Genomic DNA, 26,649 nt, shown 5'->3' with positions numbered 1-26,649 from the left:
TCCTCACCAGCAAGTCTGACCTGGTGGGGGCTTGGCCAGTGAAATGACATCCTCATGGTCAGCCTATACCAGTAGGTTCAAATCAGGAAGTCCTAGTCTCTGGAAAAATAGCCACACCTTATCTAAAGAGGTCAATCTTCTCATTAGGAATACTGCCAGTGCCAGTGATTCATAAGCACACATCCCAGTTAAAACACATACACAAACACACACACACACACCAGCAAGTCTGGCTCTCACACTCCCTCGAATGCACTAACAGACACTGGCAGTCCCTTCCCCTCCCCCTCAGAACACAGGAGGGGAAGTCACTGGCTGGCAACAATCTTCCTGTTGGTCAAAGCAGAGGCCCCTTTGCCTTTGGTGGCCTACTCTTTTTCTGATCTGATGGATCTTGTTTCAAGGGCCTCTCTGTGTTTAGAAAGCATCAGCACTTAGCAGGAGGCATTCCCACCCCTTTTTGGAGGGCGTATCTTCTCCAATCCCTCCCACTCCTGTGTTGCAAAGATCAATTACATTTCTCCAACTCCCCGCTCGCACCCCGCTGCTGTGCTCGTTATGCAGCCGAATAGGGCAGGTTCAGCAGAAATCGTTTTTTATGGACATAATTATAACTAATACTGATTTAGACTTATATTTGCCAGGTATTGTGCTAATATATTTATAGGTTTAAATTCATTCAATTCTCTCAGTTCCCTAGAAGATAGGCACTATTATTAATTAACCTCATTTTACTGATGAGAAAACTGGGGCTTAGAGAAATTAAGCACTTGCCCAAGGTCACTGAAATGGTAAATCAAACACAAGATGTTAACTACTGTATCATACGGCCCTCCCAAACACTTAGCAAACTTGGCCACAGTATCTGGGAAATGGGGCTCCCGGGGCCAAGAATTCTGGCCATCTGGTTAGGTTGTCCAGTCCAGTGTTTGCACAAGCTCCTCTGAGGGGGACGCCCATATGGATGACCTCCAGGTATTGTCTACTCCACCTTAGGAAGAGCAATTTCACAGACTTCCTTGGTAACTTGGCTCATGGTTTAATCATTAACCAAAACTCTTGTTTTAGTAGAATTTTATCAGTGCACTATTGATTGCTCTGTGTGGTGAGGCATAAAAGAGAATTGCCTGTACTATCACCCTTCCTGGACTTGAAGACAATTACAAATTATTCCCTTTAGCCTTCTCTTCCCCAAATCAACACTTATAAATGTTTCCCCAGACTTCCTCTGTCCACAACTTCAACGCCCGCATTTGAATCACTAAAGTTACCATTGTTACAAATCAAACTGAGGCTGGAACCCCAGCATTTCCATCTCACCACCATTTCTACATCATGAAAGCTGGGGAGCAGACAAAGGGATGCTCTCTCTCTCCCTTTGCAAAAGCGTGGCAAGCTGAGGGAGGCTCTGGCGCTTGAGGTTTCTACTAGGGAGGCCTGCATTTTCAGACAAATCTGGCCAATTTTCCTCCAGGGAACCCCAAACAGGGCCCCCAAGACAGCAGTGCAATAAGACCCTGTCCTGAGATAGAGAACTGATGATACTGAAACAGGTCTGTGCAAAGGGCATGCAGGAAAGAAAGGCAGGAAGCATCCACTCAGAATTGGATCCATGGTCTGGCCCAAGCTTGAGCTTCCAGGAGAGGCCAGCTTGGCTCAGTTGGGGAGATTTTTCTTGTTATTTTTTAGGTTGTCCATTCTTGGTTCCTCAGCGGAAGTGGGGTTTTCTGTTGAAGCAAATTAATTTTTTCCCCCAAAGGTCACTGGAAAAGTGTATCTGTAGGGCCAGATCATGAGTCTGAGATGCCAGCAGTTATCAGAGGAAGTTGTTTCTGGAAACCCCAATGCGAATCACTAGCCAGAGAAGAACTGCCCTTTGATCTGAAGCATGAAACATCAGTGAACCCTCTATCACCTGACCAACAGGGCCTCATCTTCCTTTTGGTTTGTGACTGCCTTAGATAGCTGGGTGCCAACAAAAACTCCCCTTTCCCCTTCTGAAAGGCACATTCTTAGGGAGTGTGTGAATGTGGATATGTGTACCTATGGTCATGGTCACGTGGGAACCTTGCAGGCAGCTCTGCACTAGTCTGGTCAGCCTGAGAGGTCCACAGCCTTTTGCAGAAGGGAGACCAGCTCTGAGGTACGCTGTGCCCTGGGATCAGTGTTTGCTTTTTGTATGGTGAAAAGAACACAGGATGCTAAGCTCATGACCAGAAAGGGACAGCAAGGAAAAGGAAGCACGAGCAGCCCAAAGCTCTTTCAAGCACTGGCCAAGGGAGGAGGGATATTCTGGGACCTGACCTCTTCCCCTCTCTCCCATACTATTCCCTGAAACCCGAGTCCTAAACTTCTGGGCAGGTATTAAAGATGGCCCACATTTCCCAAGTCCAAGGTTAGACACAGGAATGAAAATGTCAGAAAGGAGATACCCAAAGAAACAGGTACAGGAGGGAATCTTTTGTGACTCTGGTACTTAATAAACCGCAGATGGAAATTGTATGAGGTGGTGAAAAAGGCTTGATTTTGTATCTGCCATCACAGGAAACATAGAGAAATAAAGTTTCTTGGCACAAAAGCTCCTTGACGACCCAGAGCTGAGACCTCTGCTCTTCTGCTGGACCCACCTTGTGTGCAGTTTCGGCAAACTGCTGGGCGCTGTTCTTCAGGTCCTCTGTCTTCTCCTCTGCTCGGCCTAACCGCTCCCCACGCTCATTCAAGGCCTGACTTGCTTTCTGTACAGCGCTGGTCACACTATCAGCCGCTGAATGGAGGATGCTGTTTCCTGAAGAAGGACAGCAAGAGCATCAGAAGCTGACCTACAGTGCAGACCCCTGCCGGGGGGGCGGGGAGCGGGGCACCCTATGAGAACAAGGCAAGCCACACTATAGAAGGCCCCAGGGATCTAGGAAACAAAGCCACATTTCTTTTGATCAGGTCTGACTGACTCGCTTCTTCCTAAAAGCGAGGTGACTGCAGGACCTGGGCAAATACTGAAAGCTTCTTTCACACTCCATCGCCAAGACACCACTCATTTCCGTTCTTGGGACATTCTGCTTGGGAGAGGCTCAAAAGGACCAGATCTACCCAGATTTAGGACTTGGCTTGCAAAGGTAAATGGAACTCCTGACACGTTCAGAGTATTAGGTAAGTTTAGTGAGACATATCTGGGTCTTAGGTGCATTTCCTCTTGACCTGGGGTTTAGGTGATTAACCACAGGAAAACCGGGCACACAAAACTTTTCAAGATATAATACTCTGTATTCCTTCAACTCTTCCCTTCAATTTTACCCCTTCGTCCCTAAATGTATGGCTCCATGAAAGAAGCTCTGATTCAACCTCAAAGTCCAGAGTAGATATGTAAGCTCCCAACTTGAATCCTGAGCCGTGGTTTGGTTGTTTGAGTCCTCCTTGCCTCTGATCTCTAGTATGTGAAATACGGGGCCTCAGCAATGCACTTCATCAGTGAACCGGCCCAAGAAGAAACTGAGCACTCCCAGATTCAAGAGTCATGATACCGAGAAGCTTGAAAACCATCACGTTTCAAGGAGTTATGCATCCCTAACATCCTATTTGCCAGGACTGGGAAACAGAATTCAACAGTGAAGAACTGGTAGATGCACAACCCACTGAGAATGAGCAACTTGCAAACTGACAACCAAAGAAAATTTATAGCTGTATTTTGTTAACACTGAGTGGAAGATAGTCAATGGTATTTTAGGTAATAGCTTTATGTCTTTAAATAAGTTTATTACATCATTTAACATTGTACCTGGGATAAACAGATCTAGCCAGACAGCTTTTAATAGAAATGTAATTTCCTCTGGTCTCAGCTGCAAAGGCTTCCTAATTTCTCCTCTGTGGAATGGTCTGTGGTTTGCGGAAAAGGATCTCCGGCAAAGAAAGGGCCTGGCCCAGAGGAAGTACTTCATAAATTGTTTAACATTTTTCTTTAGGGGTGGATTTCAAGGGCTTCCACTATGCACTAAAGGAAGGAGAATGGGGTTAACTAAGTATTACTCAGTTGCATCAAGCACTACAATGAGCCAAGATGAATAGGCACAGATTAACAGGGGACCAGAGGAGGTGAGGCTCTGGAGAAACCTGATTGAATGCAAGCATTAGAATGGAAAGGTCTAGGTCTTCAGATTTAGGAGGAAAAATCTTGGTTGTCCTTTGCCCTTTGCCTTCACATCATACTCATGACTATAACAGCCTATCGCCACTGCCTATCATTTGGATAGCATTTTGCAATTATAAATCACTTTCACAAATATTATCTCATTTGACTGCCATGAAAATTCTACTGAGAAGCCTGAGACTAGTAGAGGTTAAGTGGCTTGCACAAGATCACATCACTAGGGATGTCACATGGCTAGTCCTGGAACCTGGTTTTCCAGTGACTTTTCCTTATTCTGTACCTTCCTCTGTGCAGATTTGGTGTCAGTCCAGGGAAGCAATAACTGTGCTAGAACTGTGAGCAGACTAGCATAGATTGACAGGTTATTTCCCAAGGTAATGTCTGCCTATTCCTGCCCTGAAGGCATTTCTCTTAGTGACGGAAGAGTTACTGCCCTTGCTGCATTGCAAGTCCAGTGCTCTCAAGAAGGAAGAGGGAATGGGATGGAATGGGAAGATGGAGAGGGGAATGGGAAGATGGAGAGGGGACTGGAAAGTGGGGAGGAACAAGTGGAGGGCACAAGAAAAGTGCCCCCCGTTTCTTCTTCCTTCCATGTACCCACAGGGAAAAGATGGGGCAAGGAATCTGCAACATCACAGCTAGGAATAGCTGGCATTAAAATAAAGAGATGTTTCAATTAGCTTTCATAAAATTAAGAGGGTATACAACCAGACTTGTCTTTTCCCACTGGCATTGGCCCTCATGGCTGCGTTTCTGAAATGAACCTGCTATGCATAAGCCATACTGCTTTCTTGTCATGACTTCTTTAACTTTATTCAGGATGTCAGGTAATAGTGTATCCTGTTTTATACAATACTATGTAACCAACAGTCATTATAACTAAAAGAGAACCAGATGTTATAACTAAAAGAGGGAGCTAAATGCTGTCTTCACTATTCAAAGATGACACTGCTGACCACTACCAGTAGAAAACCCACCTTTAGTTATCCTCAGGCATGTGGATGGACTTGAACAAATCTCATTGTCTCAGGTGACATGACCTCTCCTGGTTTTAATTCTACCCATAGTTCAGGCCCAGTGAAGTCCTATCACCTTTATCCAGCTTCAGGACAATCTTCTTCTTTCCTTCCTCTCAACTGTCTGTATCTTTCTTGGGCACTTCATCAACGACAGTCATGGGCAACTCTCCTACCTCATTTCTTCATCTGTAGATGCAATGACTTCCCAGATAGATTATAAATTCTCCCAGGTCACCATTTCACTCTGCTGACCATTCCCTAAATCTTGAATTTTCTCCTCTTGACTTGGGTCTTCTCTTGCTTACTTTCTTCTCTCTGGTATCTTCTTGCTAATTCTGTAATTCCAGGGTTCTGTTCTTAGCCATTGTATCTTATGCACTCTCCAGACTTTCCCTGGGACAATTTTACTCAGCTCATGGCTTCGATGACCAAATTTTTATCTTTAGCTAGGTTGTGCTGTTGAGCTCAAGACTCATATTTTTTTCTTACTGGACAACTCCAACTGAGTGACTCAAATCCTGAAATCAGTCTGTCTAAACCTGATCACATTATCTGTCCTTTCACACCTGCTTTTCCTTTGGAGTCCCTGCTCAGTGACTAACCCCACTATCTGTCCAACTTCTCAATTCAGAGGTCTGGAAGTCCAGTCTAGATTCCTCCCTCCCTTTTACCCCATACAACTAAGGATCACCTGCTATACATCTCTCCACTCTCTACCACCCTCATCATCTCTGCATTGATCCAGTCCCTCTCATCCTCAGAGTTATAGTGACAACCTTTTGTCTATGTCTCTACATCTTTATTGGTCTGTCTTCCACATTTCTACAGTAAACTTTCCAAAAGGAAAAATATTTCCCATCTCCCCACCACTTCAAGATAAAACTGAGACTTGTGCTCTGCTTCTCTCTCTCAGCTTACCTCTTAGAACCCCATCCACTTTCTCTCCTACATAGATCCTCTAACCCCATGCCTCGCCAAATTACCTAAATTTTCACAAATGTGAAATGGGTCATGTTTCCTTTACTTACCTATATGCCTTTGTACTTACTGCTACCTGTCTGGAACTCTGTTTCTCCTGTTACTCCTAAGTGCTTCAATACATATACTTTAGACCCCTTTCCTAGGAAACCTTGTCATATCTGGCCCATCCTACACCTTGCTGCCCCCAACACACATATTATCTTGCATCTATTTCAAATGGTGTATTTATTTTCTTGAATGTAATTGCTGGATATCTACTGTAAGCTCCTTGAGGGCAGAAACTGTGTCTTTCTCATTTCTGTATTTCCAATCCATGGCACACAGTAGACATTTAATAATACGAGTTGACTTAAAAGCAGGAAGGATATATCATCCTTTTTATGTTTTTTTCTTGCTTTAGCAGAGAGTTGGGCATATAATGATCTAACTAGGTCCTGAAATTTTAAATTTGCCAAATGACAAAAGGTTTAGTCTGTGTTGAGTAAAGTTAACTATCTCCTTTAGAGATTGTGTCAGAAATTTAATGAATTAAGTCAATAACAAAATACAAAAAAGGAAATATTTTTGCTATAGCAAAAGTAAAGGGGGAGTTTATAAAAAATAGGTTGTTACTAGCCTTAAACAACTGTAAGTTATAAAAATGATGGAAGTTAAATAGCTTGATAAATCCAATATAAAAATGACAGTTGCCTGAACAGTTACTATTTCTAGGTGTTTGCTAAATTTGCTCCCCACAACCACCTTAAGAGATGAGCGTATCGTCAACTCCATTTTTACAGATGGGAGCAGCAAATGTCGAGAGGTTTAATGTGTGCCAAGGATTATGCAGCAAACGACTACTAACGGAGCTACGTTTCGAAACCAGGAAGTCCAGCTCTAGAGCCTGGTCTCTTATTCATTGTGTTAACTGGCTCTCGTGGGAATTTTCCTATACTGAGATTAATGACATGATCTGTACTAAATGTATGGAAGAAGACATCAGTGCAGTAGCGTAATGAATTTAAGATCATGATACAAAACAAAGCATCCTGCTCTTATAAGTTAAAAAAAAAACTTACTGTAGAAAATTTAGAATATATGTTGCTATAAAAGGTAATAAAATCATGTAATATTCAATTTTTAAGAGATAACCACGATTTATACTCACAGTATATTTTATTGTAGTAATTTTTTCTGTACATGCTTTTCTAAAACATAGTTGAGAATATACTGCATATATTTAGTTTTATATCCTATTGTGGGTACTTTCCCATGTCGTAAAAAATTATTTGAAAATACCATTTATAATGGCTGCATTACACTCCTGTATTCAACTTTTGCCCTTTCAGACATTTAGTATGTTTCCAAAAGTCTTACTTTACTTCTTGCATTTACATATGTGTGTGCATACACACACACACACACACACACACATACACACATACACACACAGACACACAAAATCTTTGCTCTCATCTCTGATAATTCTAGAAATGAAACTGTGGTTCAAAGGACATATACATTTTTGAGGCTCTTGGTGTATGCTGAAAATTGCTTCCCTGAAAGATTTGTTCAACATTCATAACTATTCATTTGAATGCACAGGCACCGTTATGTTGACACAATTGGCAGAATGACTTTGCGGGAGTGACTTAACTTCTCTGATCTTCAATTTCCTCATCTGTAAAATGTGAGTCGTGCCATCCACCTCAAGTAGCTATTACGGAAACGAAGAAAAAGATGTATACAAATTGCCTGTAGGTGCTCAATGGACACGTGTCCTTCCACCTCCCTAAAACTGAATCCGTTCTCTAGGAATTTTGGGAAAAAGTTCCCAAAAGCCAATGTCATTGCACGTCTCCCTCTCTTTTCTCGTATCTCAGGGCTAAGTGTCTTGAGGCTCTCAGGAGACACTTCTTGGCCATCTTGTATATCTGCTGCGTGTAGCTCAGCATGTTGCTTAGAGAGGGTGCTGAACACATACTCATTAAATCAAGGCGTGCTTTGTAAATAGAATGCCTGACTCAAAATTGGGGCCCATCACACTGTGTTGAGTTAAAGCTGGAAATAAAACGGTCTCCCAAGGCAGATAGAACAGTAATTCTCTCTAAATAGACAAGAAGCATATTAATACCCAAATTTATTCATGCAGTCTAAGAAGAGGCTGTCAACCACAGCAAAGAAAGTAAACTGCCTTTTGAATTACAATCTCTGGAGAGTGCAGCAGAGACCATTCTTACTTCATCAATGTTACATTCATACCAGTTCCACTCAGTATCTGCTTTTAAAAATATATATGCTGGTATCTTTTATGTTAATGATTTAGAAGACTGAGAGAGCAACTTAAGATAAAGCCATAACATTATAATCAGTCACTGTTTAAAAACACAATGAAGAGAGATTTAAATGTGTAGAAAAATGAGAGAAAAAGAGTAAAATATATAGACAAGTAACAATAGAAGAGAAAAGAGGAAAAAAGATTTTTAAAAGTACACAAAACATGCCAATAGCTCAAATATCAACATAAATTCTTCTAGTCATTCTAGACTTCAGCTTGTATCTTGGTAATCAAAATTCCTAATTCTACAGCTAGTAAAAAGGCAATTTACATAGAACTTTCAGCAGCTACTTCCCATGCCAGATACGTAGGTAGATATTTGAAATGCAAAATAATTATCCTGTTTGGGAAAAAGATAGTGGAAAAATCATCTAAAAAATAAATGATCGACAAATATATGCCAATATATGCTCATTTCAGAGCACTCTCTTAAAATGAAATCTATTAATAGTTTTACTTGGATTACTTCTATTTCATAATCAATTAACCATTTAGGAATAACTGTACAATAAGTCCCATTTATCCAAACTAACTTAGAGGAAAATCAATTATGAAAATAAAAACTATATATAAAGTAGATTTGGGTTCTAATATAATAAACTCAAAAATTGGCAGGAAGATCTATTATATTAAATCTGTTACTAGGTCAGGAACTTCAGTAACTCCAGTATCACATGCCCAAAGTGTTTGGTAATAATTTATTCTTCGAGTAAATGGTCCCTATTCTATTTTCACCTGTGGTATTACTTTTCTTAGCAAAACCATTTCATGGTTCAATGTAAGGTAAACCTAAGTCTGGTATTAGTGCTATTCAAATTAATTTTACTGATATAAATCTGTGGGATTCAACTAAGATTTTTTCCCCCTTTTTCTACTTCCAATATTCACTGCTCAGAGTCTTTACACTAGAGGACATATTACCAAAAGAAAAGTCTCATGAAGACCTGGTTCCCTGACCATGAGGTCTCTTCTCAGTTCTAAAGCCACTCTGAACCATTTACACACTATCCTTCTTCCTGAGATGAGTGCCCACCTCCATCCCTATCGGTGGTAATTCAGTTGCATGGTAATTGTGATGCTTCTAAGGAGGTTCTGCTTAGTACTGTGACTTGCACAACACATTTTACAAATGAGTAATAATTGAAATAATCATAATAATAGTATTAACTTCCACTTCTACAAACAGAGTGATTAAATGCAAAGCCTATCTGGTAAAACAAGTTGGTTCATAATTCACAGAACTCCATTAATATCTGTGGGTAAATCACCAAGCTCTTTGAACGTTACATTGACTAATCAATACTAATCATACTGTTATGCTTCGATGTTGGATGATGTCTAGGATCTTCTTGTAAGATGGAGATTCTTTCAAAAGGTTGAATTTTATTCATACTTTTGTGGTCCTGACTGATCAGATACATTCTGATCCAAATCCAGGTTACGTCTACAGTAAGCCTTTCTAAAAGAAGAATTGTGACCCCATGCTGGGCACACAGGCAGTGAGCCAGTCACTCACAGAAACAGCTCCTGTTCCCTGACCGTCTACTGTGTACAAGTGCTACAGTAAATTGTCAGATTCCTCAAAGGAATATATTTTTTCCCTGTTAAAGATACAAGTACTCAGGGAGGTAAAGTAGCTTACCCAACATCATCCAAATTTTGATCCCAAAGCTCTTTTTTATTACTTTACAATAAAAATTATATATATTTAAGGTTTACCACATAATTTGACGTGTATATACTACACAGTGAAATGATTACTACATTCAAGTTAATTAACATATCCATCTCCTCATGGTTACCATTTTTTTTCGTTTTGTTTTGTGGTGAGAACACTTGAAATCTACTCTCAGCAAATTCTCAGTGTTCAATACATTATTATTAACCATAGCCAACATGCTTTGCATTAGATCTCTAGACTTATTCATCCTACATAACTTCAACTTTGTACTCTCGGACAAATATCTTCCCATTTCTCTCGCATCCCTGCCCATGGTAGCCAGACATAGAAAGAAAAAAAACAACAACAACCGCCCCCCACAAACCCTAACATGATCTCACTTATATGTAGAGTCTAAAAAAATCAAATATGTAGAAGCTGAGAGCTGACCCCAAAGTTTTTAACGACTATGTCAGTATTTCCCAAAGTGGTGGTGTGGTTTAAAAAAGTCCTACATAAAAACTCAATTCTATTATAAAATGACTTATTGAAATACTGATCTAGCTGGCTCCTTTATTACACAACATAGGAAAACCTTTAATATGCTAATGTAAATTGTCAGTCAAAAGGAGGTAGAGGTGGGAGCAGGAGAGATCTGTTAGAATTTTCCAAACATATTTATTCACGGGGTCCTTGTGCATAGAATCTGCTTTGGGAAATGCTACAATAAACTATACTGACTCCTTAGTTAAAGAAAAAGAAAATAAATCCAGGCTGTCCTCCTAAGTTTAGTAATAGATGGACAAGTCATGTAATTACATTAAAAAAGCCTTGCTTTATAGAGGCAGCAGAACAGATATAGCATGCTGAATGGAAGTTCCAGAATTATCTTTTGTCTCAAGTTGGTGGCTAATTTCAGGGACCATGAAGCTTGTTTGTTGCCTGCAGCTGGATGGCAAAGAAAAATGAACTCAAGCTCAGGAGTACTTTGTAAACCCGTAAACTCAAGCCTACTTGAAAGAGATCTTGGAGTTATCTATTGCTGGCATTGCCAAAGGAAGAGGAAGAGACCATTCTACCTTCTGCTGGGTAAGTTAAGGTAATTTAATGGAACCTCAGCCTGTTTGCAAGTCACAGGGATGTTCCACAGCTAGGGACTCAGGAGGAAACGTGTTGCTCCCCTCCTTGTCCTACAGAAGCCTATGAATTCATACTCTCTTCCCAATTCACTGTCCCAACATTCCTGATGGCAAAGGTCAAACATTTAGGATTTTATTCATGTACTTTAAACACCTGAACTCAGGATATACAGAAAAATTTAGCAGTCCTTTAATATTCATTTAAACTTGGTCTTATGAACATAATCTGAGTTTGGAGCATCAGCCGAATGAATATAAGAAAATTTCTTTTTGTTGTGTTTTGTTCAAAGAATACCAGGCTCTCAGAAGGGTGGCTGAAATGCAACTTGAAAGAGGGAATCCTTGTTCTATGGTTAAAAACTTCAAGTGGCTCTACATTTGGTAGAATGGATTTTGTTCCCTGTGTTTGGTATGTATGTTGACAAAGCAGCTACGATCTGCGGCTCTCTGCTTTTATTACAGTTGGAAGTCAGTGTCTTTTACTTTAATAACTACAATTTCAAGTCCTAATATGTACAATTTGAAAACCCTCTACAATGCTACTGGCCAAAACTAATTCCATTCAACATGTGGAGCTTGCTACTTACTAGCCATGTGAACTTGAACCAATAACTTATCCCTATGTGCTTCAGTCTGTTTCCTCACCTGTAATGGGAGTTGGTACAAAGTTGTTGTGAAGAATAGATAAGGTAATGTACAAATGGGGCACTTAGAACAGTGTCTGGAATATAGCAGTCACTCAACTTTAGTCATTATTAAGGAGAGAAACTTTAGTTTTCTGGCACTACAGAGTCTTTCTGTTAAGCTTTCCATTTTAGCTCATCTTTCTTTCTCTACTCTCATTCACCATGAACATTCTAGAAGGAAGACTCTACTCTCACTGTAACCATTCGTTCTTCTCACTCACTTTGAATTTTCGGTGAAGTGGCTCCCATACCACTTCACCTCTCAGCCTTACCAATGACCTATCAAGTTCATTGCCTATTTTAAGTTTCCTCCACCTGGCCACTGGACCACTCTTTTTTAAAAACTGCTCTTTCCTTTGGCTTCTGTAACACATCTTTCTTGATTCTTACCATCACTTTGATTACTAGCTGTCAGTTTTATTCCTTTCTTGCTTAAGAGTATAAAGTCAGAAAGGTCTAGGTTTGGGTCTGTCTCTGTCAATTACTAGCTATGTGACCTCAGGTAAATTACTTAATCTCTATGAGACTATGTTTTCTTGTTGGCATAGGCATAATGGTGATAAAAAATGGTAACTATTTTTCACAGTTTTTTTTTTTTTTTGGTGAGAAATAAAATCTACTCTTATCATAATTTAGTGGTGCAGTATGAGCTCAATAAACACTGCATTAACAGTATTATCTGATTCATTCTGCATATTTATTGTAGAATAAACATGGGCCAGACACTGTCTATACTTTTCTGCTTCTCAAATTTTACCTGCATGTTAACCCACTGTTTCTCTCCCACCCTCCACTTGATCTCCTCCTCCTGAATTCCCTGTGTTAGTTAATGTCCCTTTTGTTTATTCACTATATTAAGCTCAACTAGTCTTTAACTCTAACCTCTTTGTCATATCCCACAGCCAGGTATTCATGCAACCCATGGCACTTATCTCAGCCAGGGCTCTTCAATCTGCCCTCAGCTCTATTTCCAGTCCCTGCCAGGTCTTAATGGACCACCATAGCAGCCTGGTGGTTTTCCTGCCACTGCTCTCGGTTCTCTACTACATCATCCTCCTTGCATGCTACTGACCTGATCATGCCCCTTTCTGATCTCGACCCTTTGTTGGCTCCCCTATAACATAACACAACGAACTAAAGAAGGTCCTTCCGGATCTAGTGCCAAGCTACTTACTTGCCACCCCCCACAGACTCCAATTACTATCTACCACCTCATTGTTTCTTGATAAATTTTAGAAAACTGTTCAAGTTTTATCAGTTTCTTACTATAGGTGGAGTATAGCATATGATAAACACATTTGGGAAAAAAATTGATGTGAATAAAAAGCTTGACAAGGAACACGGTGTCTACCTCTATCCCTAAGGGTGTCCAAACATCAGCAACAGCACTTAAAAAAATTTTTTTTTTCATAACATTAGCATTCAAATGCAAACCTAGCACTTAGATTTTGATGTCTAACATGGTTTTCTGCTAGAAGAAAGCAAAATTCTTTGGAAAGTAGAAAATTCCATGCCTTGGGGCAAGAAAACTCAGGCCTGAAATACCTTATTATTGCCAGACAACAAGGATACCATCACAGATGGTAGTGATAGTGTTAAAAGGAACAAGAAGCCAATTTAAAGCAGGTCCTAGGGACAAGTTGTGACATTTAGAACATCAATACTAATAAAAGTTATAAGAATAAAGATGATAATTATAATATAACTATAATTATAATATGTAATTATATAAAAACCTTACATTATAATATATAATTATATAATTATAATAATTTCATATAACTTGCGGAAGCCATAACTTAATGATGACTTAATATAAATATAAAAAATGACACTGAGATACAAAACTAGATAGACTATAATTGTTTTATTTTATTGCTTTATTTTATTGATTTTAAGAAGAGTATTTTATTGATTTTTAAGACGTAAGGTGTTTAAAAATATTTTAGTATTTTGTTTCTTCTTAAGTGTTTACCTAGATATAAAAGTAAGATTTGTTTCTCTCTGTGTGAAAAGCAATGGGTAAATACAGAAAACTATCAGTAAACCAGAGTTTCAGAAAGAATAGAAACTGTTCCAGAAAGGACTGATGAGCATCAAACGCAACTATTAAGTAGAATGAGTGGCAATGATGCATTCTGAGGTAGGAAGTGCTTTCTTTTCTTTAGAAACTGACTATCTGTTCAGACTAGATCTCATATGCTAGGGAAGAAACCTCTAGATAACTTAAATTATAAGATATTAATAAGTTATCTGTATGTTTCCAATAATGCTAATATAGCAGATCAATGTATAATAATGACATAGTGGAGGATTATGTAATACTAGCTAAGCAAAGCAAATGATACACTCTTCTGGGAGAAAACTCATCAAGCTGAAAACACTGGACTCATGTAAAAACCATGGGCAAATAGTGCCCTGGACTCATGTAAAAACCATGGGCAAATAGTACTGATACGAAACATAAAGTTCAATTATAAAAAGGAACTCAGTGAGATATCTAGGAACTCAGGTTTGAATCACTTTGGGAGAAGAAATCAGGCCTGTGCCCTCACCAAAAACCAGTTGTTTGACTCAATTACGGTCAAATCCAGAAACTGATAAAACTCAATTTGTCTAGACTCAGAAAACATAAAAGTAAGCATTTTGATTAAATTTGGCAGATCGGTAAAGAAGTAAAGAAATAATGAAGACATAAATGAAAACCCCGGTATTGATAGTTGATACATGTTTAAATATAATATTCTTTTAAGTGCGTAATCGCTACATTTTCATATGTTTTGTCTAAAGTATCTGAAATATTCAATATAATCAGTTTTATTAAATTGTGATTACAACTTAAATTCTTGAAGGGAATTTAATGAACTTAGTTTGATAAACAATGTTTAAAAGTTTAAGGAAAGTTTATTTTTCAAGTTTTTTTTTAGTAGAAATATTTAATAAATTGAGCATAAAACTGAAAAGAAGTGTTTCTTCTTCACGTACAAAATCTCAACAGTTTTCAAGGAATATAATCAATATTCTCAAACATACCATCTCTTTTCTTGCCTCTGAGCCATTATATCCTCTGATTACTCAATCTGTGATGCCCTTTCTTTGACCAAATAGTAATTAATACTCATCAGATGTCACTCCACTTTTTCCAAATTTCTCTGCTGCTTTCTTTGTTTATTCATTAAAATTTTTTTTTTTTGTCATTTTTTTTTTTTGCCACAGGCACAGCAGCAGCAGGCTGGGAACACAGTCACAGGTAAAACAGACATGCTTTCCCCACACAGTGTCCATCCCATGCTAGGCAAGGAACTTACAATCTAGAAACAAGAGGCAGGTTAAAACAATACATGTATAATTATATAAGTGTGTGTGATGTGTGTGTGTGTACATATATATATATGTTATTTAAAAATCCCAGGTAGTTAATGAATGATGTGTTGTGATAGTGAACTCAAGGGGAGGGGGACTGATTTAGCATCAGTGGGATAGATGGGTCTGAAGAGGTAACATGTAAGCTGTGATGTAAAGATACAAGCTGGGGCAAAGTCCATGAGCAAAATCTTTTGAGAAAGGATAAACAAACAAACAAACAAACAACCCATATGTGTCCTAGGAACCAAAAGAAGACTCATATGGCTATAGGAGAAGAAAGTGGCTTGTGATGAGAGTAGAGAGAAAAGCTGGAGTCAGATTTGCAGTGGCTTACAGAACATAGTAACGACATAGCTGTTCAGTGCAATGAGAAGCCACTGCAGTTTTAAAACAAGGCTAACCTGGATGAAGATTATTTTTGAAATTCTCATTCTGGTTATAGTTTGTGAACAGGAGTAAGAGAGAAAACAGAGCCAACAGCTACGAAGCTATTGCAATAATTCCAGTAAGAGATAATGGTGGCCTGTAATAGAAGGATATTAATGGAGATGAGAGAAGTGGAAAGATTTAAAATACTACAGTGGGCTGGATATGGGAGATGAGGGAAAAGGAAGAATAGCAAGTGAATCTCAAGTTTCTGATTTGAGCAAGAAGGTGTATAGCGACGCAATATAGGAAAAACTATCAGAAAAACAGATTCCCTTGGGGGATGGGCAGATATGAGATTCAAGTATTTCATTTTGGATAATGTCATGCTTACGCTGCCTGTGAACCATCCAAGTAAAGTCAATAAGGCAAACAGAGATTCCTGTATGAAGCTCTGAAGAAAAATCTGGGATGGAGATAAAATTTGTAAGTCAACAGCATAGAGAGAAAATGGGAATGGATAAGCTTACCTAGTGAGCGACACTAAAGAGAGAAGGGAGAGGGTTTGCAAACCCTATCTTTAAGAATTTTAATGTTTGGAGTAAGGTGAAGGTAAGGTGCCTATGAAGAACCCTGAGAAGAAACAGCCTGAGAGGCAGGAGAAAAACCAAGATGAATTTGGCGCAGTGGAAGTCAGAACAACTCATCAAATAGGTGGCTACAAGAGCGCAAAGTCAATTCAATGGGGGAAAAAAATAGTGTTTTCAACCAATGGTATTGGGACAACTGGATATTCACACACAAAAAAATAAAGTTGGATCCTACCTCACACTGTATACAAATTTAACTCAAAATGAATCAAAGACCTAAACATAAGAGCTAAACTATAAAACTCTTAGAGGAAACCTTATATTAGGCAATGGTTTCTCAGACATGACACTACGCCAAAATTACAAGCAGCAAAAGAGAAGAGTAGATAAAGTGAACTTCAGCAAAATTAAAAAGAAGGTTTTGCTCCCTCCTCCATGCTTTATGAGCACTTTATTTGTGCCTCTATTACTATATTTAACACATTATAATTATTGATCAAAGTGTTTAGCCAATTAAGGTGTTAATTTCTTAAATTTCCTTGACTTTCTCCTCTTCATTTCTATACTTGGTGCCAAAGAGAGTACTAGATCCATATATCCCATGTATTATGTGGCTGGCAGTACTGTATGAAAAGAAACACATATTTAATACAAACAGGAAATAAGAACATAAAATGTAGAAAATACAGAGAAGGGTCACCAAGGAGAAAGATAAGACTAGTTTATTAACATGAGATGGGAAATTAAATGATGTTGGATTAAGACAATAAAAGGTTAAGTGGTTTGAGGCTCTAGGAATAAAGAACAAAGTCTGAGGTCAAATATCATTTACAATAAAAATAAACAAATTTTCTGTGTTCTTTGACTTAAGAAAATACGCTGCTACATTTAGTATGTGTCCAGCTCAGACTGGTTCTCTGAAATGTTTTACTGCAAACTAATTTGAATTGTGTGCCAAACTTACTGCCATTAGTAATCAAGCTCTTTGGGAATTTAGTAAGACTTCCTCATGTAAAATAAGCAAACACCTGTTGCTTTACATTGGAAAGCAACTTAGGGATCATCTAGTTCTTGGAAGAAAACTGTGGTCAGAGGGGTGAGTGAAAGAATTTGCTCAGGGTCATATCCCGTGTAATAGCAGAGCTGGCCGTAGAAACCATGTTTTCTAACTTGGAGCTCAGAGAGATTTTCTATTCACCTATGGTCTTCAAGATTTAAGAAAAACACACCTGGGAACTGTGAAGGGAAGGTGAGAATCTGACCATTAATTTCCTTAAAACAATCTATGATCATGACTCCTTTGGAAAGCGTTACCCTGACCTTTTGGAGAACTTCGCCCCAGTGAGCATGTACACGTACACCAGTTTGTGATTTCAATATATAACGCTAACTCAGCTTTCATATCATAATCATTAAATCCAAGGGAAAAACCATACACTTCAAGGAAAAGTGTATACATATCACCAGGGATATCTCCCATGGTCCAAAAGACTGCAGAAGTGTGAAGAAAACTTTCAATTACTGAATGCTCTTCTGTCTGACAGTGCAGTCCTTAAACTGGCAATGTAACTGGCACCAAAGAATGCAGGGGAAACCTCTTATCTTGAGCAGGAGGAAAGAGACAGATGAACTTTCACAGACAAAGATAATCTGCTAAATTTAAGGTGAAGTATGCTGAGTATAACAAAAACTGTCTATTATAGTCACCAAGGTCACTTTACTGCTGGACTAGGTCATTATTGCTGTAGTTAAATCCTATTATTTGGGAGATAATAAAGAGCATGAAGCCAGTCTGCAGTCTTAACCTATTTCCTTTTATAACATTGGCATCTGAAAATTTCAAAGGTTTGGTCAATTATGCTTCAGACATTGTCGTCAAGGGCAACAGAATTGAGTATATAGTTCATTGAATTATAGCCTTCTTTTTCTGATCCTGTCCCATGCTGGCACCCAAATGAACCTGAGAGTCACTGAATTTCTTGTTTTAATTTGATGAATGAGAAACTGACAATCTCACCTAATAGTCTGAGCATATGGTGATAAACATGGTGATGATTTTTACCATCTTTCTAGTATGACACTTTGAAACTGGCATAAAATCCCAATGCGTTTCATAACTATTCATTAGTCATTCTATAGTCTTAATGTATTTTTTTTTTTTGATTACTAATGAATTCCTGTGACACATTTTACTTCCTAGGAAGGATGCTCTGAAAACTCCTGCCAACTGGTCATTAAAATCCACTACAATTATCATCAATCAAATAAAATTACTATCAATTACATAGAGGAGTTAATCCACACTGCATCATTTTAAACACAAACATTTCAATACATATTAACGAGATACAAATTGAAGGAAAGAATGCTCCATCAACTGAAGATCTATAATCAAAGTTACAGATGCAACCCATTTCCTTTTGCACTATTATTATTAGGGACTGTGATTTGCTAAGTGCTCGCTATGTGCCAGAAACTGTGCTAAATGCTTTGTATCCATATTTCTATAAACCGTAGTGGCTACCTTTTAAAATAGATATTATTATTCCCCTCTTAAAACTGATGAAACTCAGAAACTCACCTAAGATTATACTGCTAGTCGGTGATATAATCTTAATTCAAATTCAAGTCTGGTTGACTCTAATGTGACTATTCTTTTCTGTATCATGAGAATTTCCAAAGTTTTTTAAGGGTACAAAGTACCAGGAGTAGATTTTCATTTGTCCCATCCTCATGATGTTACTCTTATGCCTAAGATACAAGTATGGCATCCACATGTTGTTTTCCTCTACTTGGTATCTCCTCCCCTTTTCAACAGTTTGGCTACTAAGCCACAGTCCTCCTCCAGGAATCTAGCTCTGACTCCTTGAGGCTGAGTGAGAAATTCTGTCAATGCTTCCAATAGCACCTTTTGCATTTCTTTGATGAAATATTTATTATAAGACACCAAAACTATTGGTTTACGCATATGTATGCTTCATTAAACTAGGAGCTTCTTGATCACGGTGGGTAGCCCTTTTATTTTTCAGCATCTCCAGGCATGACATTTATCATTTAGTAGGTATTCAATATATAGTGAATGCTTGTTGAATATATAGTGAATTGATAAAGAATGAAAGATTTTTGGTTTTATGAAGTTGTGATGAGGTTGCTACTTATGTATAAATTCTTATTTTCATTGGTATTCATCTTACATTGTGCTATTCTGATTGGCACACAGATAGGATCAACTTCTGGACATACCGAAATAAAATTCCAGTTATACAGCATTTTTATAAATTGTTGTGGATTTTTTTATTCTCTCAGAGATATAATCATGCATAAAATGCAGATTTAGGATATTTGATTAATATGGAAAAAGTTACTTTCAATAGAAACAGCACTGTTTCCAAAATTGTTGTAATGGTTCTGGTAGGAAAAAAATGATACACAACGTGAGTGAAAACCCAAACAGATTTTGCTTCTTTCTTTGTTTACTCTATTTGGAATATGAAGAAAGGCATGTTTTTCACACCTCTTCTGTTTAAATACCACACTTTTAAAAAGGATTAAGCATTGAAAACTCAATTTAGAAGGATAAACTTTTAGTATATTTATCCTCAGACAACCTACGAGTTAAAATAGTAACAGAATCACATCTAAAAGATAAAGATTTCCATCAATTTAAAGCTATTTTGTATTTCACTCATTGAGTTTTCCAAGTATCATTATAAGCCATTTACAATCCTTGTTGTGGCAAAGATCCTTATATGTTGAGGAATGAATAATCCTCATACTTTTAAGATATGTGACTCTTGTATAACACATGAGTACTACAGATGCTAACGCTGGACTTTATAAGGTGGAGAGATCTTACAATGCTGAAGAAAGACTGATGATCTAGTTGGGGAGGGACTAACAAAAGGAAGTAAGGTGACCCGTGATTAGACTACTGCAAAATATTTCAGGAAAAGATGACAAGGGCCTGAGCTACAACGGTAAAGATGGGAATAAAAAGGCAGTTTTAGGAGACACTGAAGGAGCACTCAGGAGGGTTAAGGGAGAAGGACTCATTAAAAGTGACTTGTTTGTAGATAATGTGTCATGGATTTCTAAAGAGAATAAGCAGAGTCTTTGGGTTGATAAGTTACTATAAGATCAAGTTCAAGTTACCTGATTTGAAATTATATAACTAAAAAATGCTTCTCAAGTTTTCCTCCATAATACACACAAAGGGTTTGGCTAAAATAATAGTAGGTGTTGACATAATTGTGTTGCATTTTTTCTTCCTGGTACATAGAAAGCATCTATTTTCCAGCCTTGCTGGAAGTCAGATTGGTAATATGGCCAGTGGGCTGTAAGCAGAAGCAATGAGTGTCACTTCTGGGTTGAGGTAATGAAAATCCTTGGGTGACCTTCCAGCCCTCTTTTTCTCCTATGGAATTTGACACTGGAAGGCACTTGTTAAGATGGTGAATCAAAAACATACAAGCAAATTGGATTCTTGAGTCACTACTTAGATGTCCTAGATAGGCACTGTACTCACAGACTTTGTTGGAATGAGAAACGATGTCTTATTTGTTAAGCTACTGAGATCCTGAGATGTGTTTGCTGTTGCAGCATAAACGAGTGTTCTGATCAACAAAAGGGGTAATATTTACATTTGCAATGCATTCTGAGGAGGGTATCAGGTTTAGAAGACTTCCTTGAAAATGTTTTATGTAACTAAAACAAATTGAGTCAATGATATTATTTTTATGTATGAAGGTGGGAAGAGTAGAATTTTATAAGTATCCAATGAAAGAAATTAGCTCTTTAAAGATTTTTAAAATATTGTTTTAGAAGAAAAAAATGTCTTACTCAGCTCAGACTGTTATAACCAAAATACTGTAAACTGGGTGGCTTAAACAATGGAAATTTATTTCTCACAGTTCTGGAAGTGGGGAAATCTGAGTCCAAAGTGACAACATGGTTGGGTTCTGGTGAGAGTTCTCTCTTTGGGTTGCAGACAATCATCTTCTTGCTAGTCCTCACGTGGCAGATAGCAGAAAGAGGAAGCAAGCTCTCTCCAGTCTTTTCTGAGAAGGGTACTAACACCATCATGAAGGCTCTACTCTCCTGATCTGATCATCTCCCAAAGGCTCTGTCTCTGAATACTGTCCCAATGGAGGTTAGGGTGTCAATATAGGAATTAGGAAAGGGATGCAAACGTGAAATCTATAACATTATCTACATTGAAAAAAGCACTAAATTTTATTTTTAAGAGGTTTTTTTTTTTTAATCTCTATACTATAAGAACAAAAAAGTAGGTGCTATTGGAAAATAAACATTAACAAACCAAATTTTATGGTTTAAAATATACAAACATACATTTTATATACTAATGTAAATATGGTTATTAAATATTCCATTTTCTGCTTTGGGCTTATAGTCAAAGCTACTCTTAATAACAATATCCATAGTGTCATTTCTGTGGATCTAGACATCCATTTTCGACTTGCCTTCTTATTAAAAATGTATTCATGGATAAACTTAAAAAAAAATGGCAGGAAGGTAAAAAATCTCGTACCGTACAAGTGAGACACTATATTGGAGCCACCATGACTATTAATTAGGAGAGCCAGAACTAGTAGCAGAGAGAGGTGGAGTGCTATCATTGTACTCTTTTTACTGACACTTGAAAAAACCAGCAGAAATACCCTTGACTACCCTTAAGTGAGAAATACGTTTGAACGTAAGTATGAAATCATACTCAAACTTTGGTACTTTAATGGTTTTTAATAAGATTAGTGGCAACACGCAAACTGGTCCTATTCGATTCAGTATAGAAAAGACTTTGTAAATGTAAAATATTTATTTTTCACTGAAGATCTAGTCAAAAAACTAAGGAAAATAGCATTTGAAAACTCACAACTGAGAAGTGAAAATCAATAACCAGTCACAAGGTTATCTATTAACTGACAGACGAAAATTTTCTTATGTTAGTTCTCATAATAGGGGAAAAGTAGGGTGGAAGTATGGATAGAGAGGCCAATAAGTGAAAAAGAAAGATGAATGGGAAATATCTTTTTCTTAATTCTTTAAATCTATCTTCAGAAAAAATTTAGCTTCAAGTAAAATCTTACAGGAGTCTAATTAAGCACTTTTTACTGCAGGGTGAAGCTATAATTAAAGTTTTACCTTATATGGCTTACTAACTTGCAGCTGCAAGCTGAATGTTTCAACATATCATCATATTGGCATTAGTTTGACAAAACGTAGTAATCATTTCCTTTTGAGGACTAGAAGACATCAAGAACATGCATATTTTAATTCACGTTAGCTGATATAGACATAATTATTAGAGGTTGCAAGGAATATATGGCATTGCAATTTTTTCTATTCCCTTTTTGTAATTGAATGCTTGCTTATTTTGAATAAATGTAACTAGACACAAATGATCTAAAACGAGGGCCTGAAACAGCAGGAGAGATGGAAAAAAATAGGACAGATTCTTAAGCTCTGTAATACAAAGGAGAATTTAGTATTCTTAAAGATGAAAAGCAATCTGAGAACTTTGCAAATTTGAGTGGCCACCAGATAGTTATTTCCATGGAAATATTTAAACATATATTTCTTAAGAGGCTAGACTTTCTTGGTTTGATTTCAGGAATAGAAGCATATCCATCATTTGAAATTTGATATTTTATTGCCACCTAACTATACTCCCAAGTGGCATAATCACACAAGAAGTTCTACACATATACCTCAGTCAAAAGCAAGAAGAAAAAAAAAAGCCAGCAAAATGTTGCTCTGTGGCTTTGGGGAGTGGTAGGTAGGAAAAGACTGTGTGAGCAAGTTGGAAATGTCAGTCTCTTGGACTGTGGGGCTGAGTCCAAGCAAAACACCTACCAGCACAGTCAACCAGAGCTCTGCTATGTGAGGACTTGTGTTTATTTCAGCAAGCGCTAGGACAGAACTTATCTGTAAAATTAAATAAAAAGGCAACACATGAGTAGGGCACATAATACTGCTATTAATTAAAGAGGTCTAGGCTACTGCTCTAACATGACTAGCTGGAAATGAGCATCTTCATCTTGGACTTCTCCATCTAAGTGGGGTCTGCCAGAAAGACTGGGTCATCTCTAGGGAGTACAAGTGTTAGAGATGCATTGGTGAGCTGAGGGGTCTGGAAATGGAAACTAGAAAGGAAGAGCAACAGCTAATGATCTCTTGGGGTTTGGCAACCAAAATCAATCTTTTCTTTCTTGTTAAATTTTCATGAAAGATCTGTATTCAGTTTCCCAACTGAGAGCTTCACTGGCTTTTAAATGAGCATAGAACATATTTGTTGTGGTCTGTAGTTGTAGGACTGAGCAGGCTGTCTGCAAAATTAGAGACTTTGGCTGCTCTGAGAAGCTGGAAGAATGGCGGTGCTTCCTGATTCCTTCTAACCACCTGGGTGGCACGTACACCCATCGAGCCCCACAGATCCTGAAAGGACAGACCACAAGGCCCAAAGCTAAGATCTTTTGTCACAGCTCTCTGGCAAATGACTACCAAGGAGGTGCCTTACTCAGACGAGTGTCAGTACAAGCTCTATACTGTAGTGGGCTATAACCTTTGTCTGTCTTTCTCTGCAGCTGTCTTCACTGGTCCCTGAGAGAAGACCTGAGACCATCCAGTGATGCTGGAGGGTCAGTGCTTGGCAGTGGCAAAGTACAGAACTTCTTTTGGTTGACCTTAACTCTTTAGAACCTGAATTTGGCTTACTAAACCTGTCTTTGCTTCTATTAATTTTTAAGGAAGTAAAGATGTAGAAAAAAAATCATAGGATAAATTTATAGAAAATAAAGTTACTAAAAACTAAAAAAAAAAAAAAAAAAAAAAAAGGCTAGAATATATATATGAGGGCCCTTCCATGACTCATTATTAAGTGCTTAGCATCCAATTCCTTTTAGAAGTGTACTGAGGGGGACAGAGGAAGTTTGAGCAAAAACACCTATATGCATGGACAACTCAAACGCTTTTCTTTCTTTATTTCCTACTACTTCCTTCCCATTTTAAAATTCCCAACAGATTTATGTAGTGTTTCCTATAGGCTGAGATTAAAAGTCAATCAGTTTAAAAAAAATAAAACAAAAAAATCTAAAAACCATTAGAAAAGAAAAGGAAATGATAGCCCAGATCATTCAAATCCAATTGGCCTTGAAAATGAAGGCTGGAAACTTTACAGAGATCTCCCGACTCTGTTGGGAACCTGGCCAAGAAACCCCACAGGGACTTGAGTTCTGCGATTATGAGTGAAAGTTGCATTGCGGGTCCCTGTCTGCTCTCCTGTTCTTTTCTCTCATTTTATACATACTGGCCTTGACAACATCCCTTAACAAAAGGATCATCAGAGCAAGGGCTCAAGTCCTAAATCTGATATTTCTCACTAAGGGAAAGAAGTGAAATTCCCTACCATCTTTTTGTAGGTTAATAGCTTTGATGTAATCACAAAAAACATTATGGGGGACTGGAACCATATCACTAGCAATTTCTTTCTAATTTATTACACTTTATATTTTCAAAGCACACTAAAACCAATTATTAAGTGATCTAAAAATGGTGTTTCTGACTAGCTAAAGACTTTCTGAAAACTATTACTCTGGGCAGCAGTTAGCAAACTTTTTCTGTAAAGAGGCAAATAGTAAATATTTTAGGCTTTTCAAGCTATAAGGTCTCGGGGCCCAACTGCTCAACTTTGCTGCTGTAGTGTGAAAGCAGAGCCATAGGCAATATGCAAATGAATGGGAGTGGTTGTGTCTCTGTAAAACTTTATTTATATAAACAAACTGGATTTGGCCTGAGGCCTGCAGTTTGTGGACCTCTGCTTTTGTATCATATTAAATAACTTATCATTACTGGCTGGTACCAGCACATAACCAATTTATTCAACATATGGTGTTGATCTGTCTTAAAAATTAGCTATGGGCAGAGGAGAATTTTGCTCATGATCTAAATAACCCCAAATTTGGAATATATAAGTATAGTAACCATGTCTATGGTATGACTCGTAATTTTCAATAAATAAAAGTACTCATAGTTAACACATACTGAATACTTACTCCATGCCAGACACTATTCAAAATGCTCTACAAGAATAAAGTAACTTAACACAACAATGGAATACTATTTGTGAGGTAGATACTATTATTTTTCCCACTTTACAGATGAGAAAACGGAGGGCCAGTACACAATTTGACAGAGATCTTAAGGCTGGTAGGTAAAAAAGGCAGTTTTCAAACTCAGGCATTCTTGTTCCTGGATCCGTGATCTTAATCACTACCCTTCAGAGAGGAAAAGGAAAATGAAGCCAAGTAAATGCTCAGTCCTGGGAATTCCACCTCATAGAAACACGCTTGGCTCGCCAGGCTCTTTGGCTCGCCAGGTTCTCTACCATGTGTTGGGAGCACGCCTAGTCTTTTACCTGTGTTATGTTAATTCATCCTATCCACAGTATTATACGGGAAGAATTATTACCCTATTTTACAAAACGCAAAACCGTAGCATAGAAAGGTTATGAATTGTGCAAGTACACACACACCTAGAAAATGATGAAATCACTTATGTTGATTCTGTTGGGACTACCACTTTGAAACCGCAGTGATCACTCTCTGAACAGCTATTTGCAGGAGGTTCACATTATTGAGGAGCGAACAGGACCACATTCCAGGCTAGCAGGCAGGAGGCACTCTCTTTATGATGTAGGGCTATGTATGTGACAGAGGCCTCACGAAACTTTATTTCCCCAAATGGGAACTGTACCACAGGATTGCGTAGAATTCAGTTTCTTTTTTTCTACCATCAATAGATTGATTCCTGCAAATATGGTTTTCACTACGTGAATCTTTGTTCAGCTCTTCTTTACTCGCTTGTCCAGGCATCCTGCCACTGAGTCCAGCGAATTCCCAGAGTTTTCCTGGCATCTGCTTATTGCTCCAAAAAAGGGATTATTGGCACAAACTTTGGATCATTTCACTCTGCTGACCTGTCTGAGATTATAGCTATGAGAACTCTCTTTTGGGATCTACCTTGACCTTTTCTGTGTTTGTTAGCCCTTCCTCACATATTGGGACTGTAATTAAAGATAACTATGTGTTTCATCAGATAGTTTGCATTCTTACATTTTTCTATTTGGTTTTGGAAAATGATCAAGTGAAGAAGGGGAAATCCTTTTTTTTTCTAGTCTATCATTCTAAAACCAGAAGTATAATAGGTGCAACTATAATTTTTTCCTATCAAAGTCAAATTAATTTGGTAATTCTATCATTTTCAGAACAGACTTTGTCCACTGAACACAAACATATTCCTTGTTAATATGTCTAGAATTTTGGTTCCAGTTGTTTTTTTTTTTTTTTTTAGAAAAATATCCATCCAAAAT

The 26,649-nt window shown here is 37.9% G+C and overlaps 1 protein-coding gene across 1 annotated transcript in view; it reads right to left on the bottom strand.

The window, feature by feature from the left end:
* The window catches only part of STXBP6 (syntaxin binding protein 6), a 170,480-nt gene that overhangs the window by 6,314 nt on the left and 137,517 nt on the right, over positions 1-26,649 (bottom strand). Inside the window, exon 5 of the mRNA XM_011375944.2 lies at positions 2,628-2,785. Coding sequence (XP_011374246.1) covers positions 2,628-2,785 — 158 coding nt within the window. The remainder of the gene's footprint in view (positions 1-2,627; positions 2,786-26,649) is intronic.

Source organism: Pteropus vampyrus, unplaced genomic scaffold (genome assembly GCF_000151845.1).
Source record: "Pteropus vampyrus isolate Shadow unplaced genomic scaffold, Pvam_2.0 Scaffold281, whole genome shotgun sequence".
Lineage (NCBI taxonomy): Eukaryota > Metazoa > Chordata > Mammalia > Chiroptera > Pteropodidae > Pteropus > Pteropus vampyrus.
Note: the sequence above shows the minus strand (reverse complement) of the source record. Positions and strands in the feature narration are given on the sequence as shown.